General features: G+C 45.9%; 1 protein-coding gene across 1 annotated transcript; it reads right to left on the bottom strand.

Moving 5' to 3' along the window:
• Nucleotides 1-5,610: 5,610 nt before the first annotated feature.
• Nucleotides 5,611-10,271, bottom strand: NMRK2 (nicotinamide riboside kinase 2; the record flags this gene model as incomplete). Its single annotated transcript, XM_009700976.1, has 6 exons — nt 5,611-5,696; nt 6,094-6,200; nt 6,704-6,775; nt 8,423-8,594; nt 8,791-8,839; nt 10,197-10,271. Coding segments are annotated over 6 exons (561 nt in total), but the record flags the coding sequence as incomplete, so codon positions are not given.
• Nucleotides 10,272-10,276: the final 5 nt, after the last annotated feature.

Genomic DNA, 10,276 nt, shown 5'->3' with positions numbered 1-10,276 from the left:
GTCTGCCATGCGTGAGCCATGACCAAGGACCAATTCCTGTGCGGCCCAACACGCTGCAGCCCCATGGGTGACCCCTACCATTCCCCATTCCCCCTGGGGCATAGCACCCCTCTGCCTCCCACCCCAGCCCTTGGTCCCACCGGGTGCTCCCCCTTTTAACAAAATAAAGGTTTCCCTGTACCGGGGCGGCCGCCTTGGCTCCTGCCTTGGAAGGACGGGTAGTGGGAAGGGGGCAAGGACGCGCCGTGGGGTGACAGCTTCTCTGCTGTGCCCCCAAATGGTGTTTGGGCTCCTGTCCCAGAGGAATTTCCTTAATTTGGGAGGAGAAAGGTGCTTTTTTTTTTTTGCCTTATCAGCCCCAACGCTGGTAGGTGAGCTCCCTGCGGGCTTGGAGGGGGCTCCCGGGGGGGTGGGATGCTCCTGGGCTGGGGGACCCCCCAGCCCCTCTTTCCTCGGACCTCAGGGGAGGTCTGAGGGGCTCAGGGAAGGCTGAGAGATGGTTCTGGGAATTGCAGAAGGTCTATGGGATTTGGGGCTCGGGGAAGGTCTTTGGGTGTGGGGAGGGTCCTAGGGTTTCTGTGGGGTCCCTACCCTTTTCCCCAGGGTCTCCTGTTTGCAGGAGACCAGCCAGATCCCGTTTTGCATGGGAAGAGAGTGGATAAGGAATTAGCCCCAATGTTATCGGGGCCAGGGAGAGCTGATGGGCTCTGCCATCACTGGCAAGCGTGGGAGAGCAGCTGGGGGCTGGGGCTGGGGAGCCAGCATGGGCTGGACCCCCTCCCCTCGCCCTGGCCTCCTGGGGACAGGGACAGCAGGGGACAAGGTCCCAAACTGCCACTTTCCGCGGAGCATGCGTGAGAGCCTGGGACCAGGTTTCCGCCGGGAGCACCGAGGGGTTTCCGGCTGCCCACGGCCTCATGGTGATGGAGCCAAGATCCAGCTGAATTTGATCTGGGGGAATCACCGGCCAAATCCCAGTGGATGGCAAGAGTTCAATCTTAGCCCCCACAGCAGGGGAGCCAGCAGTGAGTTTTCCTCCAGATGAGCTCCGAGCTGAGGGGATTTACTCAATTTAGGTTTTTGTCACTCCAGTGCTTTCCCCCCAGCTGTCTGAGGGTCTGGGGTGGCAGAGGGACGGGCACAGCCCGGGCGGAGGAGACGTGCCCCATGCCTCCATCTGTGCCAGCCGTCAGGCAGCCCTGCATGCCAGCCACTGCCCGCTGACGTCCCGCGGGGTGTAGGTTTCATCCCAACCTGTGGGGCACGCGGGCCTGGGGATAATTTTAGTCTGCTCCGTTTTTCCAGGCCAAGGTGCTTTGGCATCCAGGGATGATGGCGTGACTTGCCTGGCTGGTGACAGCATCCCAGGGCAGAGCAGGATCCGTGCTGCAGCCCCAGGGTGCAACCCCCATGGCTGGAGGGGGGTTCCGGCTGTGGTGGGGGATGCCGGAGCCTGGCTGGGAGGCTTGAGGCTGTCATCCTCTCTCTTGGGACTGGGATTTTGGGGGAGGCTTTGGGGTGCAGATTCAGCTGGAGTCCTGGGCATTTGATCCGCTCTTGCAGAACTGATTCGTCACCAGAGCCAGCGTGTGAAAAGATGTATGGAAATCCTATAGCAACAGTTGTTCCTGAGCTGTGCAAAGTTCACATAGTGCTAAGGCTTCCCAGATGCTCGTCGTGCCGTGGGTTTCTGTTCCGTGCTCCCGAAAGGCTCTTGGAAGTCGCTGGCCATTCCCCTTGGCCAGCACAGCCGTCTCCTCCCTGGCTGCCCGGCAGGTATGCTGCTCCAGAGGGGGTGGTAGCAGGAGATCTCATCCTGGTGGATGCACAAGATAACACCAAAATATTTTTTAAAAAAAGCAGAATTTGGGGTGGGTTTTGTTGCCGCTGCGCTCAGGGTGACCTGCTTTAGAGGGTTTGAGATTGCAGAGTACTGGCATGAGTTCAGCACGCTGCTCAAGGTACCACGTAGAGCTGCAAGAAAGGGGGGAAATACCTGACACTCACCTTGGGGGAGGATTTACCGGGAAGAAAGTGTCCAGGAGGTAAATACTATAGGGACTGGGCTAACACTAAACACTATAGGAACTAGGGTGGTGCTCAGAAAGGAGGGGGTGTGCTGGTCCCCAGGAGATTCCGGCAGTGTGATGTACTGGGACGTTCTGCCTCGGTTCCCCTCTTTGCAGCCCTGGGGCATTTTATGTTCTCCGTGGGCAGAGAATATTAAAGTGCCTTTTTTAGGCTTCAATTTTTGCTTCCTAGAGGCTGGCTTGAAGGGAGCGCGATGTCTTTTCCCTTATATATCTTCATGAAAGCAAAATGGTTTTGCACAGCTTATCAGGTGAGGGTTAAATCCATCTGTTAACACGGGGGAAACCCTAATGGAAATTATGTGCCAGATCCCGCTGGGGAACCGAGGCCGCTTTTTTTTTTTTCTGCCAACGAGCAGAGTTGCAGCTAATCTGCGGGAAACGCTCCATGTAACGATGTCAAATGGACTTACAAGGTATCGGTGACAAGTCACAGCACACTGTCCCTGGCCCAGGCGTTCCTCAGCTTTGCCACTGATGAGTGCCTGGCTGTGTAACAGTGTAATTATAGTTTTGTGGGTCTCTCCAGGCACGCACAGGGTTGCACACAAATATGCCTTTTTATAGCTTGTGGAAGTGTGGGTGATGCCATCAGTATTCGCGTCTCGTTTCTGGCTGTGGCGTCCCTGTTCCGGCCAAGCAATCAGAAAATACTGGTGTAACATGAGGACAAGGTGGTGGATCTGACTTCCTTCTGGTTGCTTCACCAGGCTGTTTAAAAAACCCCTTGAAATAGGCTTGGTGGGTTTTGGGGTGACTTCTTGCTAATCTGTGGCAGCTGCTTTTCTGGAGCAATGTTTCTAATTAAGGCGTGCCCAAAACTCTTCTGAAATGAGCTGTGCTGACACCACAGCCAAGTTATTTTAGTGCCCAAAAGATCACCACACTCATCCCCCGTGAGAGGTTTTGTACTTTAACGTGGTGAACCTTTTATGTGTGGTGTGCTGCATGTGCTTTAGGACATCAGTTTAATGGCACTTCCTATCTTTAGCCGGCGTGTTTCAATAGTGGGTTGACAGATCTCAACACGCTCACCTATCTCACCACAGTATTTAAGCTCCGTTAGTTACCAGGCACAGAGCGGCATGGGGAGTTTATTATTAGCGTGGAGCCATTAGCCGAGGACAATGCTGCAACCAGGGCTTCGCTCTGGGTTTGTCTCGTTTGGAGAAAAGGAGGCTGAGGGGAGACCTCCTTGCTCTCTGCAGCTTCCTGAGGCAGGGACGTGGAGAGGGAGGTGCTGAGCCCTTCTCCCCGGGATTCAGGGACAGGATGCCTGGGAATGGCTCAGAGCTGCACCAGGGGAGGTTCAGGCTTGACATGAGGAAGCATTTTGTTATGGAGAGGGTGCTCAGACCCTGGAAGAGGCTTCCTCAAGAGGTGGTCGACATCCCAAGCCTGGCAGTGTTTGAGACATTCGGACAATGCCCTTAACACCATGCTTTAACTTGTGGTCAGCCCTGCAGTGGTCAGGCAGTCGGACCAGATGATCCTTGTCAGTCCCTTCCCACCAAACCGTTCTAGCCTGTTCTGTTCTATTCTGCAGCTGCAGCGAGCTGCTCTTGTCCCCAGCACAGGTGAGTGCCAATGTTGCCGCAGGCGCGGCTGGCAGCACTGCAGACCCGTCTGAGCAGAGGGGGCAAAGAGGAGATGAGGTTTTTTGAAGCGCTCACTATTGTGCGACTCGTGCTTCCTGCAGCGCTGCTTGGGTGAAGGTCACTGCTTGGCTCTCGCGGGTGGAGGTTCTGCCTGGTGAAGAATAGGAGTTGTGCTATTCATACAGGAGGAAACTCGGGCAGAACGTTGTTCTCAAAGAAAGTATGTGATAAGCAGGAACATAAGTCTACCACTCAGCTTTGCTTCAGGAACAATATCCCCGTTCCTTTCTCAAGCACATTGTGCTCAGTTATGATTTATTTCAATATTCCAGTTGTTTGCCACATTACTTTTGTGCTGTCTTGCTTGGAAGGGGAGGCTTTTTTTATCTCACTGAAATACTGAGAGAAAGCCTACCAACAGAAAAATCAGTTAAATTATTGCCACTGATATTTTACTTCATTTTGCTAGAAAGGGAGAGCATGGATGAATAAGAAATCTGTGGAGTTTCCACAAAAAAAAAAGAGAACCTCCTATGCCTACATTTTACAGAGTTGTAATGGGATATCTGGCACTTTAATGCAGGATTTTGCCAAAAGTATGATGTGACCTACTTGGATGTAAGCTCCTCTGCAGGACACATTTCAAGGGCAGATTACACAGGAGTATAAAGGACAGCTCTCTACCGAACAGATTCCTTGGAAGGCTTTCACAGCGACTTAACAAAAAGGCTATTGGTAAATAGACTGCACATGTACTCCAAGGATGGGTTTAAGTGCTGTTTTCTTCAAACTGAACTTAGGATGGCATTTTCAGTACTAATTCCTGAAAAAGTTTCCTATGATAGTGCACTTTTAATACAAGGCTGCTACTTTCATTCCCTGGGAAATCCCACCACTTTGCCTTCTGGATTTTAAATTCAGAAATACAGCCATTTCCACCTCCTGAGGTTTGGCTAGCTGGAAAATTTAGGACCAAATAATGTTTTTGTTTGGATTGTAAAGGCAGAACTAGAGGCTGCTGTTCAAACTTCTCACCTTGGGAGCACTCAACTGTTGGGTGAAATGGGCCATAGTATCTTTATGTGCTAATTTGTTTTAAGTGTGAAGCAAGAAATGCAGCAAAGCTGAGGCTGACATAAAACTGGTTTCATACCAGCACTTAAAAAAAAATATCTGAAGTGCTGTTCCCCTCCTGTAAGCACCTCCGAGAACCTCACTCCTGTTGGGATGTCTGAACTAGGCTTCCAGGCCAGTGTTATCACTTCAGCCAAAGCAGAGACAGATGGAAGGAGGTTTGAGGCTGCACAGGTACAAAATCTCAGACGCCCTATGAAAAAGCAGGGGCTGTTGGTGTTTTTTGCAGGAGTTTTGTGCCTATTTCTACTACAGTAAAAGTGAATGACATATTAAAACAAGATCTCAAAAAAAAGATTTTAAATTGATTTTTACTGAATTTAAGAGATGACATTACAAACAAGCCATTACATAAAGACTTAATATCTGCAGAAGCACATAAGCAAAAAAAAAAAAAATCAGTTGTTTTCCCAATGCAGCTCTCCTTGTTCCATTACAAAAATGCATTTTCAACTTATGCTTAAGCCAGTGGAATATAAAATAAGAAAATTAAAAAAACCCAGAACAAAACAATCCTGTCCATCACAGAGTTGTGAATAAGTTATCTTCGTTTTTCAATTATATACAAAAGATACTTTCCAAAGGACAGTATAAGAAGAGTTTACACAAATAAACCCTTATTCCAACTTCCAAAATACTATTTACATCATCCTGTACATGGGTCTTTCAGGTCTTCTGAGACCCTGCAAAGCAAGAAGGGAAAGTATGACTATCCAAGAGTAAGACCGGGTTCTTTCCAGCAGTCAGTCCCTCATGTTTCAACCCCTCAGAAGCAGGGACATATTTACCTATAAGCAATTTAAAAGCTTGTTGTGAATATCTTCAAAAACTTGATTGTAAAGTTCATCTCTAGACTTCAGTCCATCTAAATAAACTGAAAGGAAAAAGATGAAGTCAGGCTGTAGGTTCCTGATCAGAACAAAGTTTCTGAGGATGAGTTTTAAAATATTTCATACCCTATTGACCCAAATGACAACTTATTTTCCAATTGGAAAAACAGAACCATCCTAAAAAGATCTCTCTTATCCCATTATAAAGACCGTGGTTTTTCTTCCCCGTGCGCCCAAGTGTTTGTAATATGAAACAAAGGGAAGAAGTTCTTAGCTATAAAGCCGCATATATTTATTTGGACAGAAAGTAGGTCAGGATTACAACTTTGTAGTAAAAATAGCTTCTTGCATCATTACAGTTAAAGTTTCCTTGAATTAAATTACTGACTTCCTTAAAATCCAAAGCACAATGCCAAAGGATCTGAGTTTAGGGAGGCTTACCAACATCAACACCGCAGTCCTCCATTTCTTTCCTGTGTTTTAAGTACATGGGCCAGACGTGTCCATCAAAGAGACCTGGTGGGTCAGGAACAGTGTAGTTACGTGTGCTGCAAATAGCAAAGTGGGAAAAGAACATCAGGACTACTGGCATCATGCTGCCTCTTGCACACTGCTAGTGCCTGAAGTTAATAATTTTTTGCATTTACACAAAAGCTGATTAGCAGAGTCCAATTTCAGGTTGATATTGGTCTATGTTTCACAAGAAGTTTATTTAAGCACCCAGAGTGGTTACAGAAGCTCCAGGTAGCAGATGAAGGCAAAGCAAGCAGTCTGAGGGTTTACTGATGCTCACAGGGAAGCATGCAATGACTCTGTTCCTTTTGCACTGATGTGCTGGTCTTCATAAAACCCACACAAAAGGAACTGCCAGACCTAAAGTTCCCGAAAATGCCACATGAAAGTCTCTTTCTCCACTTGCATTAAAATTTTCAACTGTAATTCCAATTCATGACACCAATATATCCCATTAATTGCAACATTGCAGGCTTGCCTCTAGTAGAGAGTCTTTATTGGAAGGAAGGATTAGACTTACATGAAAGAATCTTCTTACCTTCTCCTCCTTTTGCATTCATCATATGGAACTGCCAGGTAGTAGCGTATGTCAAATAGGTCTATCAGTGGTCTAGGGTAGGGTAGAAGGAAAGAACATGTCCATTTATTTTTTTCTGATAGAGAAAAGTGTTAAGTCACCCCTGAAAGCCATAAAAACCTTTCTGCCTCTCTCCTGTTTGCGTCTATTGTAGACAACAGAAGTGTAAGTGTTTTCATTAAGACACAATCTAATGTCCAGTAGGTTTATTAGTAGCTATAAACCATGGAGAATGCTGTTTTCTGAGGGTCAGAATGGTATGCCAGGTACTTTTCCCACCCGAATACCTGCTACTAGTTACTGTGGAGGATCAGACACTGGGCTGGGAAGACCTGCGGGGTGAACCGTGACTCTTTCAGATCATTTCAAATTCTGCTTGCAGTAGACCAAAGCTGCAATTCATCGATCTGACACGAACTGACTTATCAAACTGTCTGGCCTGTTGTGCTGAAGCAAGCTGTCAAAACATGCATGGGCACACAGATTTGGTACAAGGCAACTCATCAGCTCATGTTCTTTTCCAGAAATACAGGGAGTTAACTCAACCACAGCTTACTGCGTTGTGCTCCTCTTAGGCTGAAGAAAATAAAGCCAGAAAAATCCTTAAAGCAAATCTCGTTCAAAGCTAGTGGGACTGACAGACTTCTAAAAGCCTGCTGAGGGTTGCATAAATGCTTAATATAGCATGAACTGAGCAAGCTCCCGGTCTGTGGATGAAATACTCCCTCTGGACTAAGGAAAGGCTCCTGTTAACCAGACGGGGCACTTCAGAGGTATTTGTAACCTTCAGGAGAGATCCCGAGTTACCTCCCGGGGGACAGGCCAAAAACAGCCGGCAGTTTGCCAGCGCAATCTCCAGTTGGCCATTCTTGGTATGGCTAGTCCGAGACTGCCATTTTACATTTTCCATTCAGTTTGGAAAGCTGGAATGGTGCTGCTTGTCTTATGGTACAGCTTATAAACAATTCAATTTTTTGCTAAGTGTCACACACAGCTTATTCTCTTGAAAGAGTTTTGTAAGCAAAACTCTAGTTTGGAGCCAAGAATCTTTTGCTTGTCATGTTTATAGCGTGTGATTTTCTGAAGTTTAAATACTTAGCTATTGCAAGTTTTATCTCTCTTCATTGCTAGTCTAGTCTCCTCATCTTCCTGCCAAGCATTTTTTCCTCATATAAAAAAACCAAAACAACATTGATCTTTGCTCCAATGTACAATTACTAAGCTCAATTTAGTCAGTGTTAAACAAGCATGTTTATCATATGAGAGAACTATTCCTAAATTCCAGGAGTGATTCCAAGTAGTGAACGCAGAATGGATTATCTCCTTGTTCTCATCAAGGACCTTCTCAGGTCAAGGTTTAGGCACTGTGGTGGGAGACCAGGAGGGAAGCGTGTGCCTTCACTGCTGGCTCAGTATTTACAAGTTCTGGTCTAAAGCTCCCCACGCCCTAGAATTCAAGGGTGTGCCCTAAATGAGAACTTCCTACGTTACCTTGAGAAAGTCACCTTGTGCACCTCACTTTTACCAGCATTTACTGGTGGATTTTACATGAGAAATTCATACACATGATACTTCAGAACAAGACAGGAAGGGCATATTAGTAAAAAGGAGGTTTTAGCCCTGGTGCTAGAGATCTAGTATTCTTCCCTGGCAAACCGTTAATAGTTCCCCAAACCTTACTTGTAATTATAAAGCAGGAAGCCTTCAATGACCAATATATGGATATCTTTGGAGTCTGGCTCTTTAGAGCCAGGCGTAACATTCACCCCGTGGGAACGGGCAAACTTCACTGGGTTCTCAATCCACGCACGCACAGTGCTCACCATTGCCTCCATATCCAAGGAGTCCAACACTAGTTAGAAGAAAGGGGATGGGTGGGAAAAAGGTATACAATCAAATACCACAAACCACGTAGGCTGGAAAGTATAGTATAGAATGAACTTGTAAAATTGAAATTACATAAATTTACTGTTAAATCTTTAATAATTAAAAAGAAATACTTAGGAAAAATATACATTACTGCATCCTATAGCGAGCACTGCTCTTACCATCCCATTGTTTAAAGCCGTCTTCCCCGACTTCTATTTGATCTTGTGGCTGAAATATAGTGAGCAATAAAACATTGCTGCAAACTCAGCGTGATCAGTTACCTAAGATCCGATCACAACCTGGACACTACTGCAATACACAATAAAGCACGTGTTCACTTAATAAAACAATTACAGATACTACATTAAAATTTAAGTTCCCACCTTTCACCAACCCCAAGAACTTTGAAAAGTTTTCTTGGCTCAGTCAAGCCACTTTGGACAAAGAGTTCTAGGTTAATAATTTGATGTGGTGTTATTAGCCAAAATACTACAGGCCCCTGTTTATAAGTCAACATATAAGAACTTAAAATGTAAATACAGTGTTAGGTAACTGCTAAAATTTACATGTTCAAGCATAGCTATTTTTAACTCCTAACGGCTCTACTAAAAATGCAGGTCAGCATAGCATGACTTTTGGTCACTTAGTTACAGCTTCACTTGCATCAGCGTTTGCCAGCTAAACCCACTAGTGAGGAGTTACAGATCTTTATGGAAAGTCAAAAATGGAATTCCTCCTCTACTTTAAGGGCTCATGTCTGCCCAAATTTGTGCATGAGGCTTCTGGCAATGAAGCTCTTCCAAATCAGCGTCTCATTCTGTTTCCTGCAGCATGTGCTCCCAAAAAGGCAGGACAAACCGACCATGCTGGAGCACCTCATGTGTCAGGGGACAACATACAACTACTTCAAAAGTGTGTTGCCACATCTCTTGGACTTCCACATATGGTGGGGTCCAGCTCTGTTGTAATTCCTGTGAAATGGCTGCAGCCTACAGGGTTTAGTAACGGGGTTCACAGGTCCTCTGTATCCATCTTTAGCAATCTTTTAATTGGGTTTCTGATACAGAGCTGTCAAAGCTCCCCAATACAACCATCTTTCTGTATTTAAAGCAGTGTAGGAATGCTTAAATCCTAAAGTATTATTTAGACACAACATTCTTATTTAAATAAAATAAGGAGGAAAACCCAACATGGAGAAAATTATTTGTGCAGAGTACAGTAAATAACCTCTAACTTAAATCAGTAGTTTGACCTAAAGTTAGACCTGTTGTTAAAACTAAAGGAACCTTTGCTGCAACCATTCTGTGCTCAGCTGTGCCAAGCTCCACTTCTGTGGACGCTGACAGATACCGACATTTGTAAACCCTGGTATCTCCTCACCTGTTCTAGAGTCATTTAAAAAATTAAGTATATATATTTAAGGGGAAAAAAATGAAAATCAGAAAGTGTGTTGCTCCTAAGCTGTCACAGCTTACTTGGAAAGCATGCACAAGTACATAAAACTTACGGCAGGGACCTACTACAACTATGACTACGTCTACAAGCAGCAGTTAATGTTTTAAAGAAGGGGAGGAGCTCAGCTTACCTTGAAGAAGTCATCCTGATGGACCACGCAGCAGTTGGGGAGCGCCTTGACGATTCTGTTGGTCAAGGTGGTTTTGCCAC

The sequence above is a fragment of the Cariama cristata genome, unplaced genomic scaffold (assembly GCF_000690535.1).
Source record: "Cariama cristata isolate BGI_N322 unplaced genomic scaffold, ASM69053v1 scaffold7670, whole genome shotgun sequence".
Lineage (NCBI taxonomy): Eukaryota > Metazoa > Chordata > Aves > Cariamiformes > Cariamidae > Cariama > Cariama cristata.
The sequence above is the reverse complement of the archived record's forward strand: the minus strand, read 5'-3'. Positions and strand labels throughout refer to the sequence as shown.